General features: G+C 49.9%; 2 protein-coding genes across 2 annotated transcripts; one reads left to right on the top strand and one right to left on the bottom strand.

Annotated features, from left to right (window-relative positions):
• Positions 1 to 219: 219 nt before the first annotated feature.
• Mucl3 (mucin like 3) lies at positions 220 to 8134 on the bottom strand. The gene is made up of 3 exons (NM_001003965.1): positions 8026 to 8134; positions 1005 to 2188; positions 220 to 420 (listed from the first exon to the last, which is right to left on the bottom strand). Exons 1-3 carry the CDS (start codon positions 8105 to 8107, stop codon positions 274 to 276), a joined length of 1413 nt encoding a protein of 470 aa, NP_001003965.1. The 5' UTR covers positions 8108 to 8134; the 3' UTR covers positions 220 to 273.
• A 6405-nt stretch (positions 8135 to 14539) lies between these two features.
• Sfta2 (surfactant associated 2) lies at positions 14540 to 15265 on the top strand. The gene is made up of 3 exons (NM_001166020.1): positions 14540 to 14616; positions 14826 to 14917; positions 15076 to 15265. Exons 1-3 carry the CDS (start codon positions 14559 to 14561, stop codon positions 15160 to 15162), a joined length of 237 nt encoding a protein of 78 aa, NP_001159492.1. The 5' UTR covers positions 14540 to 14558; the 3' UTR covers positions 15163 to 15265.
• Positions 15266 to 20027: the final 4762 nt, after the last annotated feature.

The raw sequence follows: 20027 nt of genomic DNA, 5'->3' as shown, positions 1-20027 counted from the left end.
GTACTGGCCCCGCCCCTGCTGTCCGTCAATGCTATTCTTCCACCACTTTTCTACAGAGAGCACTTGCGTTATTCTTCTTTCTCTCTTCTCCGAATGTTCGTCTATCGCCCTTACAAGCCTTCTTCTTCAGCTAGTCAGTTGAGAACATGGCCGATGGGGGAGGTACAGCTTTTGTCTGTCATTTTTTGCTGCCTTTTCTAAGTCCAGGAACTTGGAGTTCATCTTCCAGGAAAGGGGCAAAGCCTGGAAGATCTAGGGATGCTGGTCTTGCGGTCATGGTGGGGAAGAGATCTGGTTTAGATTCAAATTCTGTTGCTCCATCAGGTAGACTGGGTAGGAATTGCGGCCCCCTTTGTCCTCGGGCTCTGCATCCTCTGAGTTCTGCGTCAGTTGGTGTCGTGCTCGTGATGCACAGGAGACCTGAGGGGACAGACAGAGGAGTAAGACCACTGCCCCTGGTTCAATTTCCTCAACCACCCTCAGGGCTTTTCTCCCTAATCCTGCGCCTTTGTTCGTCTTCTTTTTGAAGATTCTATCCAAGCTTTGGTCCATGTTCCAAACCTGGGTCAAATACAGAGTCCCAGATTCCATCTACAGCCTACTTCTGCCCTGGTCACTTTGTCCTTATATTCCTACCTTTATGCCCAAAACTATTACCAACTCCCAAAATTTCTCTCTCAGACCCACATTCCACCCCAGCTCATTTTCTCTCTCTCTCTCTCTCTTTTTTTTTAAAGATTTATTTATTTACTATATGTAAGTACACTGTAGCTGTCTGCAGACACACCAGAAGAGGGCACCAGATCTCATTACAGATGGTTGTGAACCACCATGTGGTTGCTGGGATTTGAACTCAGGACCTCTGGAAGAGCAGTCAGTGCTCTTAACCACTGAGCCATCTCTCCAGCCCTCATTTTCTGTCTCTTAATCACTCTTCGAACCTCATCTCTTGTGTCTCCCTGGCCCTTCCTGCCCCTCGTCCCCCAAATCCCCACTGCCCTTACCAAAAAGATCAGACCAAGGAAAATCAGCAGAATAATCACAGCCATGAGGATCACAACAACTATAGCCCACGCAGGGAAAGAATTACTTCCCTCCCTCTCTTGAACAGAGTGGAGGCCTCCAGGTAAGCTGTGGGTGTTCTGCTGGAGGTGGTGAGCTTCTGACGTGATGGGTCTCAGGTCCATTCTGGATGTCAAAGAGCCAGTGATCCCTTGGTGTGCGGTCTCGGTTTTATGGAGGTGAGGAGAGGGAGCAGTAGACGTGTTTTCCATGGCCTTGACCAATCCTGTGGTGTTCAAGTTTACTGTGGGTCTCTCTGGGGCTTTTGTGGCTTTCTCGGTGGTTGATGTGGTGGCCTCTTCTGTGTGTTTTGTGGACTTTGCTGAGACCTGTGTCGTAGTTTCACCAGCTGATGGGGTATGGTTTTCTACAGGAGGCACGTGGGCTCTCGAGATACGCTCACTAGCTGACCTGGTCTCTCTTTCATATTTAGTGGGCGTTGACTGGGATCTTGTGGCCTCTTTGGTGTGTTCTATAGTCAACTGGATAGACTTGTCTGAGGTAAATGGAATTGTGTGGCGTTCAGCTCCTAGTGATCTTGGAGTCCTGTATGAGGTCCTTGAGACTTCCGTGGACTTCACTGGCAAAGAAGTGCTTTTTCTAATGAGATCTGAGTCATGGGAAGAAGTTTCGGGCTTCTGTGAGGTTGTCCTTAATTTGGTGCTGGTCTCCGTGGAACTCACTGGTGTACCTGATGTCCTCGTTACAGGCTTACAGGATATTTTTCTCATGGGTGCTGAGGTCGAATGTCCTCCATCTGATCTCTTCTCTGAGTTAGTGGATCCATGGTCATCAGCTGAGCGTTCGTTCCGGGCCATCGGATGTTTTCCTTGGCTGCTGAGGTTCTTCTCTGAAGCGGGAAATGGTTCATGACCAACAGTGGTGTTTCCGTAGTCTGCGGCTTTGGCGTCGTCTATAGGTTTGTGCACTGGTTTGACAAGGCGGACCGTATTGCACTGTCTTTTAGGCTTCTGGGTTGCTGTAGACTTGGGGAGATCTGGAGGATGCTGCCCTGAGTTTTTGTGGTCAGAAAGAGCTCTGCGAGTAAGACCTGGAGTAAGAGGGAGTAAATGATCGAATATTGAAGGTTCGCCAGTCTTTTGAAGTTCTTGAAATGTGTTAGCACCTGTGGGGGGAGAGAGAGAGAGAGATAAGAAACTTCCCTAACCTCTTGCCTGCCTCTGGACTAGGCATTCCTGGATGCACAGCTGTCTCCTCAGGAAGGCTCCTTAAAATATCACCCTGCTCAACCGCATTCTCCCCTCCAGCTGCTGGACGTCTACTTAAACTGCATCTTCAGCAAAAAGTGTAGCCTCTCTCCTCCTCCCCACGTCCATTCCCCAAATTTCCTCTCAGCCTTCTGGCATCTTTCCTGCTTCTAAGAAGTTAAGGTCTAGAGTCATCTAGAACCACAGAACTTCCACAGAAGACAAGTCTTTATTCCCCAGAAATCTCTCGGCTCTCATTCTTCAGACCAGATTCAGAAACACATCCTCTGTCCCTATCCAGGTTTTTTTTTTCTTTTGTTGAATTAAGTTCCATATCTATCGACTGATAAGGGCGTTTTCCTTCACACCCTGTCCCTAAACAGAACCCCTCCCACAATCCAGCTCACCGCTGTCAGGACCTGCAAGGAGAGACCCTTTTCCATCAAAAGAAATCACCCTCATCTCTTCCCAGACATGTCTACCAAGAAGGGTATGCAGTGGGGTAGATGTCACAGGCTGAACTATTGTATCCACTTTCCTCCACTTAGACCAAACTCAATCACCAGGATAGAGATTTCCCATTTTTCCCCCCAACCCTCTTCCTTCTTATCTTCTTACAACCTCTCTGTTTGAGAAGTTCCGCCAGGATTTGTCTCGGTTTCTCACATCGTGTTACTTTTGGGTCAGACCTGGGATGTTACAGAAAGACAAACGGTTCTGATATGGAGTCAATCCCTCTCAGTTCTTCCCAGTAAAGGGAGTTCTAGTCTGTGAGTTTATAAACCCTAAAGGAACGCTCAACAACAGAATACCAGTCGAGCCAGGCTCTGAAAAATTTCTAGTTGGATAGGTGTAGAGGGAAGTCATTGTTGACAGGCACACAAGCAGGTGAAAGGTGATTGGAAGGTGAGAGTAAAGATGGTTTTGATTGACAGTGCATCAACCAATGGGAGGACTGCAGGAGTCTAAGCAATACCCACAGAAGACTGTACCTAAGACCGTCAGCACTGGTCTGCTCAAGGTGGCACCCAGAATCTGGACCCATTCCCAGCCATGGGACACTGAGACCCACCCAACTTTCCATTGATGAGAACGGGGCTGGGAAATCAGTCCTAGAGTGAACCAATGGAAGAGCAGACAAGAGCTTGAGACTAGAGGGAACTGAGTTTACAGGGGCCAGGGGGAAGCTCTTTGTCGCTCCATTCTGCTCTTCACTTGACAGCCGTTTCCTCTCAGTGGTTAAGAGCACCATTGTCAGGGTGCCGGAGTGCAGCTCTAGACTGCCCCCAAAGGAGTTAAATGCTCAGTCCCCAACTTGGCACTGCCGGGAGGTGATGGAACCTTTAGTGGGTGGAAGTTGGATTACTGGGGCATACCCTTGAAAGGACCGTTAGGATGCCAGCTCCTTTCTCTGCTCTATACTTGATCAATCAGTGAATGGCTTTGCCCGTCCCTACATTCCTATCTAGATGGGCTGTACCAGGGCCAATTGTCCTGGGTACAATCATAAAAAACTATGACCTCAAACAAAACTTTCATCTTCAGAGTTAAATCATCTCTGGTATTTTGTTATAGCTCCAGAAAGCTAACACAGTAAGCCAGGCATTTGATTTCTTCATAGAGACATTTTCTTTCTTTTTCTTTCTTTCTTCCTTTTTTCCTTGCATTTGCTAGGCAAGCGCTCTAACACAACCCCCTTTCCCCTTTCTTTCTTTCTTTTTTCTTTTTTTTCAGAGCTGGGGACCGAATCCAGGGCCTTGCGCTTGCAAGCGCTCTACCGCTGAGCTAAATCCTCAACCCCACTTTCTTTCTTTTTAGTACACTGTTGCTCCCTTCAGACCCACCAGAAGAGGGCATCAAATCCCATTACAGATGGTTGTGAGCCACCATGTGGTTGCTGGGAATTGAACTCAGGACCTCTGGAAGAGCAGTCTTTTTTTTTTTTTCGGAGCTGGGGATCGAACCCAGGGCCTTGCGCTTCCTAGGCAAGCGCTCTACCACTGAGCTAAATCCCCAACCCCGGAAGGGCAGTCTTTTAACTGCTTTTAACTCCCAAGCCATTTCTCCAGCCCCCAGAAAAACATTCTTTCATGATTGGGCTTCCGGACCTCACCAGGCTCTTAGAAGCTGTGAGTCTCTTGCATTTTTCCATCTCTGAAACTAGAATCCTGGGCTGGAGAGGTGGCTCAGTGGTTAAGAGCACCGACTGCTCTTCCAGAGGTCCTGAGTTCAATTCCAGAAACCACGTGGTGGCTCACAACCATCCGTAGTGGGGATCTGGTGCCCTCTTCTGGTGAGTCTGAGTACAGCTCCGGTGTATTTATATACATAAAATAAATTTAAAAAAAAAATGAAACTAGAATCTTCCAGAGAAAGGGACCAGCCCTCAGCAAAAGCGATGCTAACTTTCGTTGAGCACTTCCCGCAAGCCTCATGTATTCGGGGCAAGAACCTCTTGAGGTTGAAGACTGCTGTTCTCCCAGCTTTATACTCAAGGACACAAGGTTCAGAGTGGTTAGGGAATCTCAGGGACACCCAGCAACTGAGAGGTGGAGTCAGAGCAGGAGTCAGAGCATATGGGCTAGCCTGGTCTCTTGGGGAGGGAAGGGCACTGCTGCGGCGTCTCAAGTATGTTGTTTATGTATTTGTCCATTTAATCTTTCTCGCAAGCCCATGATGTGGGGGTTAGAACCTTACTTTTTTTTTTTTTTTTTTTTTTTGGTTCTTTTTTTTGGAGCTGGGGACCGAACCCAGGGCCTTGCGCTTCCTAGGCAAGCGTTCTACCACTGAGCTAAATCCCCAACCCCAGAACCTTACATTTTTATAGGTGAGGAGAAAATTGAGAGTCTAGCTAACTGCCACAGCCAGGTTTCCCTTACACACCATGCTTCCCATATGATAGAGCTCCACAGAGACCGCAAGCGGCCCATGGTGGAGCGTGGTGAATTCCACTGGCCTCGCAGAATCGAGGGGTCCTTTTTTTTTTTTTTTTTTTTTTTTTTTGGTTCGTTTTTTTTTCGGAGCTGGGGGCCGAACCCAGGGCCTTGCGCTTCCTAGGCAAGCGCTCTACCACTGAGCTAAATCCCCAACCCGAGGGGTCCAAGCTTTAACCCAATCAAACCACCTCAGTGCTTGGAAGCTCAGAACAAACAGCAGCTTCCTCAGAACAGCTTCATAAGCACCGAATCGTCAGAAGAAACAGTAATTTGAGATGGTTGAAAAAGACTTTAGAATGCCCACTGCCTTCTACTGCATGCATTAAGAGGGGGGAAAAAAGGAAAAGAAAAAAAAAAAACAAACAACAAATGTATCTGTGGGGCTGGAGAGGTGGTTCAGCGGTTAAGAGCACTGACTGCTCTTCCAGAGGTCCTGAGTTCAAATCCCAGCAACCACATGGTGGCTCACAACCATGGGATCTGATGCCCTCTTCTGGTGCATCTCAAAACAGCTACACTGTACTCATATAAATAAAAATTAATAAAAAAATTTTAAAAAATATATCTGTGGCTCCCAAAGGCTGGAAGACCCACAAGCAACGTCTCCTGTGTTAACTAAGGGATGTCCCAAGAAGAACAAGCAGAAGGAAGATGGCTGGCCACCAAGTCTGGGATAGATGTCAATTGCCTTTTATTATTACTATATTACTATTACTATTATTATTATTATTACTATTATTATTATTACTATTATTGAATTGATTTATTGGTTCTCACAGAGCCCAGGATAGACCTGAAGTTGCTATGTAAACCAAGGTGGCCTTGAACTTTTGATCCTCCTGCAACTACTTCCCTGGTGTTAGGACCACAGGTGTGCACCACCGTGGTGCTGGAGCTTTGAGCACACGTGGCAAGAACTGTTCTCCTGTAGCTATACCCTGGCTGCTGTTCCCACATTCCCTGCCTGAGGTTCCCTGCCACGTTTTTTTTTTTAAAGATTTATTTATTTATCATGTATAAGTACACTGTAGCTGCCTTCAGACACAGAGAAGAAAGCATTGGATCCCATTACAGATGGTTGTGAGCCACCATGTGGTTGCTGGGAATTGAACTCAGGACCTCTGGAAGAACAGTCAGTGCTCTTAACCCCTGAGCCATCTCTCCAGCCCCTCCCTGCCACGTTTTAATCTGTGTGTGTGACTTAGTGCTTTGCTCAGGCTCTAGAGCACTGCACCAACCTGCATGTGGAGATGAACGGGTATGGTGGACAGATGCTGAGCTACACCAGAACAGTGCTCCAGGGGCTTCGCCCACCCTGGGTGACCTCTTCTCTCCCTCCCTTGATCTCTTTCTCTCTCTCCCTGCTCTACACAGATACATGCCCAGCCCTGGCCCACACCCCATACTCTGTCCTACTCACGTTACCATCTCACTCAGATGGGCCTGTGTGCCCTGTATCTTCTCCCCGTGTCCCGCTGCTGCCCCCACCATGCTCCAGGAGCCCTCCCTGACCACACCCCTTACTACTGCTGCGTCCCTGCCTTCTGTCCTGAGGCGAACCTCCAGGTGACTATGGTGAGCTTTCTCCCCTGCAGATAGATCCGTTCTGCTTGTGCAGTAGCCTGACCTTGTGCAGCTGGCCGACCTCCGCTGACACAGGGATAGAGGAGCAGGTAAGCTCAGAGACAGGGGAGCTGAGACTGGATTCAGCTCCCTGGGGAGGAGCAAGGACATTAGGTCGGGATGCTAACAGAGTTAGGTCGGGATGCTAACAGAGTTCCCTGCAGAGGGCTGTCAGAGGCACTGAGTCTCGGCTCCTACCCTTACCATTCCATGGGACCCCGGGAGGAGACCCTGAGCTCAGGGTAAGAGCTTCCACCTACTTTCACCTCTATCTGGACCTTATTGGAAAAATATGCCACTTGCTATGCACTCAAAAGCTTCCAGAATTACCCCCCACCACATCTCTGGTTTGGGGTTTCACATCTGTTCGTGATGTGGGAACTCTGCTTCTCTGTTTACCCTATGGAGACCCTCCTGTAGATGCCTTGGTCCCCTCACAGTGCCCCTGCGTTTGGCATCTCTGCTCCCTGGTGCTATCTTAGCAACGTGTGTTAAACTAAGTGAACGGACTTAGCGATGCCCACCTCTTTCCCTGCCATCTGTTATGGTACACTTTTCTTATCTAACTTACTATCAGATGGGGACAGCACCTTGGTGGAGCTGTGTGGGCAAAGCCCCCAGAACCGTGACTGGTACCTGGCAGGTTGCACTGAGTTGCTGGAACTGGCTGGCAGCATCCTTCCCATCTTACCGTTGGCGAATTGGCCGAGTCAGATGGGGGGGGAGACGGGGTCAGCAAAGAGCCTTCTGAAGCCCACCCATACCCCATCCCAAGGAGCTTGCCCCTCTCAGCTGTGTGACGTTGGGCATGCTCTCTTTACTTCTTGACCCTCTGCAGGATATTAAGGAGATGGTGGGAGATGTGGTACCACAAGTATCGGTGAGCTCCTAACACTTCGGAAGTGCCGGTGTATGCCAGATCCTTCTCCTGTTCCCTAGAACAAACTGCCCACATGGTGTCTTTATGCAAGCTGGAAGTTCTGGGCAGGGATAGCCCCTCAGACCATGTCTCCAGAGAAACAGCAGGATGGAAACTCTTCTCCTGTATGCCATGAATTCACAGGGCGACCCTTCATGGCCACCTGTGCCTCTTGCTTCGTTCATTCATCGAGACCACTCACAGAAACAAGCCCTTTGTGATTTGTAACCACCACCACCACCACCCCTCCCCATATAACGGTGACCCCTTTACCTACCTGCCTCCCAAGAAGCCGGAAGGAAGAGGAGGCAGATGAAGAAGCCAAACATAGGATAGAGGCCACTGGTCATCTGAGCCATGTCAGAGCTGGTAGGCTGCTCAGGGACCATGGGCCAGGGACCCTTCATCTTATAAGGGGTCAGATTTGACGTCACGGGGGCTGGGGTTACTCTGGACTAAGCCTTAAGCAAATGGAGCTGCCCCACCCGCTAGGGGCACCCTGATAATGGGAGACCGCAGTTATGTCATAGAGCTAGGTACCTGGGTTCCACCAAAGGGGTGGGATCTGGGGACACGGAAAAAGATCTGGGTGGGGTACCCAACCAGCCTCCTGATCCAGCACCTGTAGAAGAAAGGGCTAGTACTGGGCGACCTGCAGGCTCTGAGCCAATGTCCATGTTCTAGAAGGATCGGACAGGGTGCTAGACGGGTCTGGGCTCTGGGAGGAGGTGCACACTCACCCTCCTGTGTCTCGTCAGCCAGCTCCACGCCCCTTACTCACACATGGTCACACTTTCTGCCCTGGGCGGAGCTGTCCCCAGGACCAGGTGAAAGGGCAGGGATGGAGGAGGCAGCCCTCACGTGGCCCGCCACACACAGACAGGTGCTTTCAGATGTACAGGATGAAAGTGCAGGCTGTGGGGGTAGCTGAGGCAGTGACAGGGACAAAACAGGCAGGGGACCCTGGGACTGACAACACATGTCCAGCCTATTGGACATTTGTCCTTTCTCTCCCTCCCTTACCATCCCAGCCCAGCATCTTCCTCAGTCTCAAAGCTGCATCTACCCCTGCTCAGAATGCGGACTCTTACAGAATGTGGATTCCTATAGAATGTGGATCCCTAACCCTATAGAATATGGACCTTCTATAGGATATGAACTCCTATAGATTGTGGACCCCTGTAGAATATAGAGAGCTCTTATAGAATATGGACCCCTATAGAATGTGGACTCCTGTAGCATGTGGAGCTCTTAGAGAATATGGACTCCTGTAGAATGTGGGCCTCCTATAGAATATGGAGCTCTTATAGAATGTGGATCCCTATAGGATGCGGACCTCCTATAGGATGTGGAGTTCCTACAGAATGTAGAGCTCCTATAGGATGTGGAGCTCTTATAGGATGTGGACCTCCTATAGAATGTGGACCTCCTATAGAATATGGAGCTCTTACAGGACATGGAGCTCTTATAGAATATGGCCCCCTATAGAATGTGAACCTCCTATAGAATGTGGAGCTCCTATAGGATGTGGAGCTCCTATAGAATGTGGACCTCCTATAGAATATGGAGCTCTTACAGGATGTGGAGCTCTTATAGAATGTGGATCTCCTATAGGATGTGGAGCTCCTATCTCTAGAAGCTCTGCCTCTCATTTTCATTGAAAGGCCTCAGATGTGGGACTCAAGGGGGAATTACCTCCATATCCATTTTGAACCCACACCTGAGATTTCACCCACTCCCCACCTAAAGCCAGGCAAGTAAGCACCACTCCACTGGAGACCTTGGAGAGGGGAGCCCCACCTGTCCCTAAAACTGGTTTACCTGAAGGCCTCCTACACTGCAAACACTCTGAGGCAATATCTTTGTCCCTCCCTCACGTCCATAGCCCCAGTATCTGGAATGGTGCCCAACATACAGGTGACAGATAGCAGAGAGGATGAGGAGATCCCCAGGGAATGCAGGAGCTATGGCAACTGGGACTCACAAGGACTCACAGTCTGTCCCAAGTGCCTACACCCTTGGGCAGGGCTGGATGAGAAAAGAAGGGGAGAGGAGACCAACCACCCATTAGCTCAATTAATGGGAGATTAATGAGCCTCCATAGTTGGTAGAAGACTGGTGGCTCGGGACTGGCAGCCTGTAGAACAGACAGCCTTTAGGATGGGAAATCTGAGAGAGACAGGCTTTCCCCTGTGACTCCTTCTGGGCTTGAGAGTAACTGACAACCTTCTCTTTTTTTTTAAAAGATTTATTTATTTTATGTATATGAGTACAGACCCATGATCCCTTTACAGATGATTGTGAGCCAGCTGGGAATTGAACCCAGGACCTCTGGGAGAGCAAGTCCTCTCACTCTCTGAGCCATCTCTCCAGTCCAACAACCTTCTCTTCTACTAGTCTTCTACACCACCTTTCTTCTAGGGTCCCTAGTCCCAAAGACATTGGTTCTCTGAAGAGAGGGGCAATTTTGCCTCCTCGGGGGAGATGTGGCAATTCCAGGAGCTATTCTTGCCCCAGAGTGCCGACGTGTGCTGCAGAAAGAGGCGGGAGACACCGCTGTCTGTCTGTATAGCTTGGAACACCTTTGGAGTGGAAGAACTGTCAGCCTGATACGCCAGTGGTGTGGAGGCTAAGGATTTCTTGGAATAAGCTTCTACTAGTACTTGTAAACAAACACCCTCTTCCCACTTTTCGGCACACTTACAGAAGACTCAAGTGTCTAGAGAAGAGGAACCCGGGGCAGGTGGAGGCTGATAGCCTCTCGATTTTTAAAAATAATTTGATATTATTCTTTTAAGGTTTCTGTTTGTTTTTTATGCGTATGGGTTCTTTGCCTGCATGTGTGTCTGTGCACCACCTTTGTGCAATTCCAGCAGAGGCCAGAATACAGTTTGAACCCTGGAACTGGAGTTACAGATAGTTATGAGTCACCGTGTGGGTGCTGGCAATTAACCCTGACCCTCTTGGGAGCAGCTAGCGTTCTCAACCTCTCCAGTCTATCCTTAATTTATTTTTTAAAATAAGTTTAAATTTCATCGTCTGTGTCTCTGTCTCTCTCTGTTTTGAAACAAGATGTCCTGTACTCCAAACTGAACTTGATTTTGCTATGTAGCTGAGGATGATCTTGAACTATGGCCTTTCCTTGTGCTGCTACCGTGTGCTGGGGTAATGAGCATGTACCACCATGCCTGGCCCAAGATGAAGTCTTACAGTCACAATAGGTGGCTTTGTCTGTGGTTGCCAGAGGTGACAGAGGTTGCCAGCCACCTGACCCCTGGCGGCCGAACCTATGTGTGTATTACATGTCTCCTGTGAGAACAGATGAGGTCCACAATCCCAGCTTGTTCTTTCTTGATGAGGGCAGGAGAGCCTGGCACCAGGGAGACCACACTTGGCTCAGTGTCTGCTTAGCCATGAAGCCTACAATACCTGGGTTCCCGTCACCCTTCTGGAGTGGCCGGAGGGGCATCACAGAGCAGGTGGGGCACCCTCACCTGCTATGAAGGGAGGAAGTTGGGGAGAGGGGCAATCAATCCTTGGTGGTCAGCATCCAGCAAAGGAAAAGTTGTTCCTTCAGCAGGGAAGCATCACAGGCTAAAGAGCTTGACTGACACTTGTGAAAGAAGGGATTTGAGGGTGAAGGATGCTGGTTCTAATGGACCCCTCCATGACAGAATGGAGATGGTCCTGCCATCTCCAAAGCGTATCTTCTGATTGCGTGTCTCCTCGTCACCCCATTGTCCCACTGCCTCACGTTGGGAACCAAACCCGGGGCTTGTTAGGCAACGCACCTACAGTTAAGCAAAGAACCTCTTTCTTTGTTTTTCTGTCTCATGCTGTTCTGTTTTGTCTTCTGAAGTTAGCTGGAGCTGGCTGGGCGGGTAAGAATGACCGCTGTTCCTTTCTCTCGTTGGCAACCATAGCGACTGCCACCCTGGGTACCGGATCTGTGAGAGATACAGGTCGAGGGAGTTTTGAAATGGGACCCGTCACCCGGGATGCCAGGCATGGCTGCAGCTGCTACCGGGATAACTTGGAAGATGTCTGGGGCTGGAGAGACGGCTCAGCGGTTAAGAGCACTGACTGCTCTTCCAGAGGTCATGAGTTCAAATCCCCAAAACCACATGGTGGCTCACAACCATCTGTAATGGGATCCGATGCCCTCTTCTGGGGTGTGTGAAGAAGGTGATAGTCTACTCATATAAATAAATAAATCCTTGAAAGAAGGAAGGAAAGAAGGAAGGAGGGAAGAAAGAAAGAAAGAAAGAAAGAAAGGAAGGAAGGAAGGAAAAAAAAGGAAAGAAGGAAGAAAGATGTCTGCTTAGTCAGTATCTCCCCACTGGCACAGCCATCACCTCTGTGTCAGCTGCTGCTACCACAGCAACCATCATGGCTAATGCTACTACCACAGCACCCACTGACACTGCATTTGTGCCTTTGCTGCTGCAGCGGAGAGGAAAGAGAGCTGACTCTCAAGGGTTGTGGGGATTTTTTTTCCAAGTCTTCCTTTGCCCACCCAGGACCGTCTAGAGCACAGATAAAGAGAACTGTCCCCACAAGACAGAGATCCCGAGGCCAACAGCTGACTGTGCCTGTGTGAGCTTCACTCCCCGTAGCTTTAAACAGCCCTGCTTTTGTGGTTTTTCCCTTCCCTTTTGGGATTCCTATGCCAAACTGGGTCGCAAGAGCCTCTTTTTTTTTTTTCTTTTCTTTTTTTTTCTTTTCTTTTCTTTTCTTTTTTCTTTCTTTTTTTTTGGAGCTGGGGACTGAACCCAGGGCCTTGCGCTTCCTAGGTAAGCGCTCTACCACTGAGCTAAATCCCCAGCCCCTCCCCAAGAGCCTCTTAAGGGCTCTGGTAGCACTAGACATGAGTGTGCCCTGAGCCTTCCTTCTGTGTGAGAAAAAGATGCTCAAGAGACGTTGGGTCCCTTCCTGCCATATGCGACTGGAGGTAGTGTCAGTCCCACTCTGTGATGGACCGCTCACTTCCCACTATTCTGTGGGTCACGAAAACCTCCGATCCCAAGAAGCCATCTGTTGAAAGTGGTCCCACTGAGGGTGAGTGAGACATGGGAGCCTGGGAAGGAGGCATTCAGGGACAGTCAAAGAGGAAGATGCTCTCAGCCATTTTGGTCCCACACCTCATGAGCACTGCTGGCCAGTCTAATGGTGGCAGTATAAGTAAGGGGTTAGAGCTGTGCCCCAAATTCACCTCCCTCAGAACTGGCAAGTCTATGAGATAAAAAATGGATAGGATGGGCTGATCATGGTGCCCGGGGTCAGCTGCCGAGCTCTTGGCTCTCATCGTGAGGTATCGCCTCCTATGACAATTCAGAGCCAAGCAAGAGTAGCAGGGATTAACAGACTGCTTGCTCAGCACTATTAGTATGTCACATGTTGCATGTGCTTGACATGTATGTGCTTGACATGTATGTGTTTGGGATGCATGTGCTTGGCACTTATTGCTTGGCATGTATTGCTTGGCATGTGTGTGCTTGATATGTATCCACTTGGCATGCATGTCTTGACATGTATGTGCTTGACATGTATGTGCTTGGCATGTATGTGCTTGAAGTGTATGTGCTTGGCATGCATTGCTTGACATGTGTGTGCTTGGCATGTATGTGCTTGGCAAATATGTGCTTGGCATGTATTGCTTGGCATGTGTGTGCTTGACATGTGTGTGCTTGGCATGTGTGTGCTTGGCATGTGTATGCTTGGCATGTGTGTGCTTGGCATGTATGTGCTTCACAGCAGCTCATATGAAGTAGAGGCTAGCATTCCCATTTCCTCATGGCTCAGCTGCCTCTGTGAAGAGTGTGCCAGATGGCAGTGGTGGTCAGTGCCTACCACACATAGGTACCATTTAAGAATAGTGCTGGTCCATCCCTTTAATCCCAGCACTCCAGAGGCAGAGGCAGGAGGATTTCTGTGAGTTCTGGGCCAGCCTAGTCTACAGGCTGTGAGTTTCAGGACAGCTAAGGCTACACAGAGAGACCCTGTCTTGAAACAAAACAAAAAGAATTATTATTGAGCTCAAAGTGTTTGCCATAAAAACATGAGGGCCCATGTTCATCTCAAACACTCATATAAAACGTCTGGCATTGGGGCTGGAGAGATGGCCCAGTTAAGAGCTCTCATTGATCTAAAGGATGCAGGTTCAATTCCCGGCACCCGCATGGTAGCTCATGACCATCTGTAAATCTCGTTCCAGGGGACCTGATGCTTTCTTCTGGCCTCTGTGAGCACTGCATCCATGTGGTTCTCATTCGTACAAACAGGCACAACACTCACCCACATAAAATAAAAATAAAATCTCAAAGACGGAAGCTCCAATCACTGCCTGGAAAGCCACTGAGACTGGGATGTTAAGTCATCCCTTGGCAGCAGAAGGAGCTGGGCCTCATCCACCCCTCTCTTGGGGCCCACAGTCCAGTGCCCTTCCCTGGCAGGAATGCTCACAGCTAATGAACAGTTAATCATTAACCCCTCAAGAACCACTGAAGGACCCAGGCTTAGGTGGGGCCCAGATACCTGCAGGAGTCCCCCTCCTCCCCTTGTTCCTGACTCTCTCTCAAGCACCTTCTCCTGGAGGGCTGAAGCAAACCAGAGGGGGTGGAGGGTACCCTCCAAATTACCCAGGATTCAGTGAGTGGCCCTCTCCAGGGTCATGGGAACTGCTCTGGGGAAACTGGAAAATCCAGTTGCCGTGGTCTCTTGGTGCCCCCCAACACTGGTGCTAAGGAGCCAGGGTAAAGAGAGTCTGTTTTCACACACCTCTACTGGCGCTGGAGAAGTGAGGCGGCCACCATGGAGCCTTCGATGTGCCTCTTCCTCCTCCTGACCCTCCTCTGCAGCTCACTCGCAGGTGAGGCTGGAGGGTGGACGCCTAGATCCCTGACATGAACAGGGAGAGGAGGAGAGGAGAGTCTCTGGTTCTGAGTCCCTGTTCTGAGAGTTGATGGGACAGCGGTGGAGGAAAGGGAGTCTGGAAAGGAGGTGGAACACACGTCGCCCCCCTGGGAGGGGTCACGTGACCCTGACTGGAGGTCCTGAGCCACACGTTGCTGTTCCCAGGGCCAACAAAGGTGACTTTGCAAGTAAAACTGACCGAGGCATCTCAGGCCAAGACCTCCCAAGACTCCGGCTTTCTGGACATGCTCCAAAAGGTAGTTTTTAGGAAGCAGGATGGGGGTGGGGGTGGGAGCCGTGTTGCATGCTTCTCTGGGTGCCTGCAGGTCTCTGCTGGGATGGGGGTGGCTGAGTTAAGCAGGGAGTGGGGTTACCATCTTAGACCTCATCCTCCATTCATGTTTTTGTCCCCCAGATCTGCCTCCTCCTCCACCTCTCACCGGGGACCAATGTCACCCTTCATCATAAAGGGCCACCACACCACCTTACCTGCAGAGCCTGAGAGCAGCTGAAGCCTGCGTGGGCCTGGAGCGGTCAGCCTTTGGGGAGTGAGCATGCCTTGGACCTAGCAGGCCCTTGTCCCGCTGCAGGCTAATAAACGTGGAATTCAGTGATTTCATTCAGTGTGTCCAGTGGGTCTGTGAGCACAGACAGGGCAGACAGGAAAAGTGAGCTGCATGCTAGGGTCTTGGACTGATCCTCCTGTTCCCTGAGGAGGGGTGGCAACTGACTCTCCCTCTACACCACAGAGGCCTGGAATATAAGTAACTCCAGACAGACTGACAGACAGACAGACATGCATGTGCACATGCGAACACACACACACACACACACACACACACACACACACAAAGTAAATGCACACCCATTCCTCCAGCTGAACTCTTCTGAACACCCTGCTGCTTTTCCACATGTTGCCAGTAGCAATCCTGAATGCTCTGTAGAAGGCTTCACTCTCTTCTTTTAGAAGCTTTAGAGGGGCTGGAGAGATGGTTCAGTGGTTAAGAGCACTGACTGCTGGAGGCTGGAGAGATGGCTCAGTGGTTAAGAGCACTGGTTGTTCTTCCAGAGGTCCTGAGTTCAATTCCCAGCCACCACATGGTGGCTCACAACCATCTGTAATGGGATCCGAAGCCCTCTTCTGGTATGACTTAAGACAATGAGTGTGTACTTACATAAACCAAATAAAATAAACCTAAAAAAAAAAAAAAAAAAAAAAAAGAGCACTGACTGCTCTTCCAGAGGTCCTGAGTTCAATTCCCAGCAACCACATGGTGGCTCACAACCATCTGTCATGGGATCCGATGCCCTCTTGTGGTGTGTCTGAAGACATCCACAGTGTGCTCACATACATAAAATAAATCTTTAGAAAAAAAAAAAAAAAAAAAAAGAAGGCTTATAGAAGGACGTTCTCCTGAGGTCCAACAGCACCCAAGAAACCAGGTACCATACGGTGTCTTGGTTTAAGCAGGATTTTAATTCCAGCCCCAGGGCTGGAGAGACGGCTCAGCGGTTAAGAGCACAGACTGCTCTTCCAGAGGTCCTGAGTTCAATTCCCAGCAACCACATGGTGGCTCACAACCATCTGTAATGGGATCTGATGCCCTCTTCTGGTGTGTCTGAAGACAGCTATAGTGTACTCACATACATGAAAAATAAATAAATAAATATTTAATTCCAGCCCCAGGGTCCTGGTCAGGGTGAAAAGCTGGGTAGAGAGAGTTCAGAGGGAAGTGAGGGGGTTCAGCTGAGAAGTGGCCAATAGGCTCCCCCTGTGCTGTAGGGAGGCAGGTGTTAGAGGAGTGTCTGGAACCTGTCCACATGGACACAGGTGTGATCCACCTGTGATCGCAGGTGTCCTAGACGAGGGGTCGATCCTCTCCAAGCTTCTATTCACCCACATGACAGGGATGGTGGCCATGCCTGCGTCCTCGGATTCTTCTGAGAACAGTGTGGGTAAACTCGAGAGAGAGGTACCCTAGGACTGTCATTTGGGACACATGACAGGTGGGCACATCTGGGACAGACTGATGCGGAGAAGGGACCTAGTCTCACCAATTCAAATCTTCTTGGGAATCCAGAGTCCTCTTCCTATTTTTACCTGACTCTCTCAAGATTATCTTGAGCTTGGCTTAGGGACACATATCTTTAATTCCAGTGTTCAGAGGCTGAGGCAGGCGGATCTCTGAGTTCTAGTCTAGCCTGGTCTAGAGAGAGAGTTCCAGGACAGCCAGGGCGACATAGTGAGACCCTGCGTAAAAAAAAAAAAAAAAAAAAAAAAAAAAAAAAAAAAAAAAAATTATCTTAGCTTCTTACTGAGCAAATCGTGTAGCCTAGACCTGAGGGACCCCTTGGGAGCGTTGAGATGAGTGATCCTGTCCTTCCCAGTCCCCACCCAGACCCCATCGCCCCCCCCCCCCCCGTGTAAGAGCTGACTTCCGGGCACAACACTCCAGCAGAGAACGTCTCTGAAGATGAGGCAGTATAGAAAAGAAGGAAGCAGAAGGCGAGGCTTATCTTGCCTCTTCTAACTGTCCTGGAACATGGAGCATCACGGAGAGGTAACTACAGGTCCCCAAGGGACCCCAGCGCTCTATTACTTGTCCTTGGATTGTACCAGTAGGGAGGTAGCCTCCATGAGTCAGGTGTGCAGACTACAGATGTGCCGGGGGCCGAAGTTTGAGGAGTGGACAGAGGACTATTCTTCAGCCCAGCTTGAAGGGCTGCTTTAAGGGGTTATCAGGGTGCAGCTTCCAGGTTATTTTCCTAGGGTAGTACAGTGGAGCAGATGCCTTGGGGTTCACCAGAGCTGTGAGGGAGAGTTAGAGAGACATAGTAGACAAGGAAAATGAAAGGCAGTTTCCCTGAGATGGGTGCGTCTTGCTCACAGAAGACATTTTTTTTTTGAGGAGAAATGGCAGGAAGGCATGGGGGCGGGGCTTCTAAGCAGGACCAATAGGTAAATGAGGAAGACCCAGGGACCCTATATAATACCCAAGCCAGCTTCCTGTTAGCGGATATCTTCCTTGTGTCTGTTACTTTTCTGGTTCTATGGCTTGGTCTTCTTTCCTGGATGTTCGGTTCTCCAGGGGACACATTCAACAGTTCCTACGTGACCAGCAACACCCCGTTATATTTTATGGGACATCTTGTCCAGGATTTGAGAAGACTTCTATCCAAGGTAGTATACGTAACTGAAAATTGCCAGACGGACTCGGAAGTAGCTCTCTTTTAGCTCTCCAAGGGCCCCCTCCGAGCAAGGGAACACCCTAACCAAGTCTAGCCCCAGTCGGTTCCACCTCTGCTAGGATTAAGGATAGATTTACCGCTCTTGAGGCTGAACTGAAAGGTAGAAGGTTAAACCACCACTCCTAAGCAAACCAGACCCCAAGGTTCTGGGACAGGAACCTTGGAAAAGCAGACCCCTCGCTCACTACACCCAAGAAAGGGCCTTGGGGCAGGTCCTTAGCTTCCTCTGCCCGGTTCTCCGCCCTTGAGCTGTGAATTGCTGAGGGTAGGCAACTGAAGGTGGGCTGTGTGGGGGCACGCAAGATTTGCTTAACTTTATCTGCGCTTCTGTACTCGCCTTAAATTGACGGCATCGGCGCTCCTTCCAGGCAATTTTGAGCCACCTAACCTGGGTGCTGGGAACGGAACTTGGGTTCTCTGAAGAGCTGAGCTCCTTCAGCCCCTCTTCACTGGTTCCTAAGCTGTTGTACCTTAAGGAAAGTCCAAAGTAGTCTCGAAGTTTTCTGATACAAAGGGAAGCGATGCCAAATTTGCTTTTGAGTTGGAGGCAGAAAGTGCCTGAAAATCTGGTGGAGGTGGCCGGCTAGAGGCGAGCAGGGTCAGGGGTTCTGTTTAGAGGAGGGCCGGGTCAGGGGTTCTGGCTAGGGGTGGGAAGGCTTTGTTTGATGCTGGTACACTGAGGTGCTTGTGCCACATGGCTACTGCTGAGGTTAACAGGACAAATGACCTCTCCTCTTCTAACCCAGGATCTCCCGACTCCAGGCACCCCTACCCCCACCCTCGTGTGTGTGTGTGTGTGTGTGTGTGTAGCTCTCCCCTGGTTTGGCTGAGACAATGATCAGAAGGCTCATGGGGGACAGAGGAAACAAGAAAGCTTATGGGGCCGTGGATGGGGCTATGGTGGGGCATAGGGGTGAGGGTGGGGCGGTGTTTGAAGGCTTGCTTAGATCTGTACAAGGCCCTGGATTCCATCCGCAGCCTGAGTTTGCAGCAGCCCAGGGTCAGGTGCGGGACATGAGTAACTGTTAGGTTCACCTGCTTGCTGCGGGGAGGAGCTGAAGTTGAGCCGTCCACTTGGCCTTCACAGGTCTATCCACTCAGCATCTCCAGATTCCCGCCCCCCCCCCCTCTTTCTGGCTCTCAGCTCTCTCGCTCTCAGCTGTGCGTTTCATTTCTGCCCCAATTGCACCCTTAGCGACCACTTTTGTTTTTAGTTTCCAGTTGCTAGGACATAAATGGGCAGAGGGAGAAAAAGATCCTTCTATAGTCTCTAGATCACAGGCACCTGTGGCAAATCAGCTCGAGTGCTGACCTTGCTTTTAGATTATAAATTTGAGGGGGGAAGGTTTAAATGGAACCTCTACTCCTCTGGTCTTGAGTGGTGGTTTTTATACAGTCAGGGGGACTCATTAATCTGAATAAGCTCCCTTTTCTTTCTTGGTCCTAATAAGGAGATACCGGGTCAGTAAAGTCTCCCAAGGAGAGGGAGACAAGGTCTGGAAGATGTTCCAGTTATCTTGTTCACAGATGGGCATCTCTGGCAGAGGCTCCCCTAGACTGTGTCCTTAATCATGGAGATCTCTCTGATCATGGGTCTAAGAATACCTGGTATTTTTTTCTGCACATGGACCTGATTTCAAGATAACGTCCCCCTTCCTCCCAAACAAAAGTGACCTCTGGTGGGAAATAGTAAGAACCAACAAGCTAGTCTGAGGCTTGAGCAGATCCTGGCATGGGTTGAGAGGTGGGCGGTCCGATTCCTTGCTTGTGAAGTTGGATACACTGTTGTAGGTTTGCTAAGCACTTCTGTTTCTGCCGGGGGTTGTCAGTAAAGAAGGTACTTTCAGGGCAGCCCCCAGAAGCAACAGGGGCACCCTCTGTGCAGCAGGGACTGCTCACTCTTGCAGGGTTGGGAAAACGAGCGGTTAGCGCTGGGACTTTGAACTCAGATGGTTGTGCACATGCAATTGTCTTCCTGGGTTCTAGTCCAGCTTCCAGTGGTTGGAGGGGAACGTAGCTGCTAGTCTGACTACCCTATTCACCATTGCTTTTCCACCTCAGATAGCACCCTTGGCCTGCCTCTGGCCTGGCCATTGTGGTCAGGGCAGCTCCAGAGGT

This window comes from Rattus norvegicus, chromosome 20, assembly GCF_021556685.1.
Source record: "Rattus norvegicus strain SHRSP/BbbUtx chromosome 20, alternate assembly SHRSP_T2T, whole genome shotgun sequence".
NCBI classification, from domain to species: Eukaryota; Metazoa; Chordata; class Mammalia; order Rodentia; family Muridae; genus Rattus; species Rattus norvegicus.
This window is presented reverse-complemented; position numbering and strand designations above follow the sequence as displayed.

Excerpts from the sequence above, each read along its gene's own strand:
- Mucl3 (NM_001003965.1), bottom strand. The coding sequence starts at position 8,107 with ATGGCTCAGATGACCAGTGGCCTCTATCCTATGTTTGGCTTCTTCATC. Across the intron at positions 2,189-8,025 it reads TCCGGCTTCTTGGGAGGCAG|GTGCTAACACATTTCAAGAA; the intron begins GTAGGTAAAGGG and ends CTCCCCCCACAG. Across the intron at positions 421-1,004 it reads TCCTTGGTCTGATCTTTTTG|GTCTCCTGTGCATCACGAGC; the intron begins GTAAGGGCAGTG and ends CTGTCCCCTCAG.
- Sfta2 (NM_001166020.1), top strand. The coding sequence starts at position 14,559 with ATGGAGCCTTCGATGTGCCTCTTCCTCCTCCTGACCCTCCTCTGCAGC. Across the intron at positions 14,617-14,825 it reads CCTCTGCAGCTCACTCGCAG|GGCCAACAAAGGTGACTTTG; the intron begins GTGAGGCTGGAG and ends TGCTGTTCCCAG. Across the intron at positions 14,918-15,075 it reads TTCTGGACATGCTCCAAAAG|ATCTGCCTCCTCCTCCACCT; the intron begins GTAGTTTTTAGG and ends TTTGTCCCCCAG.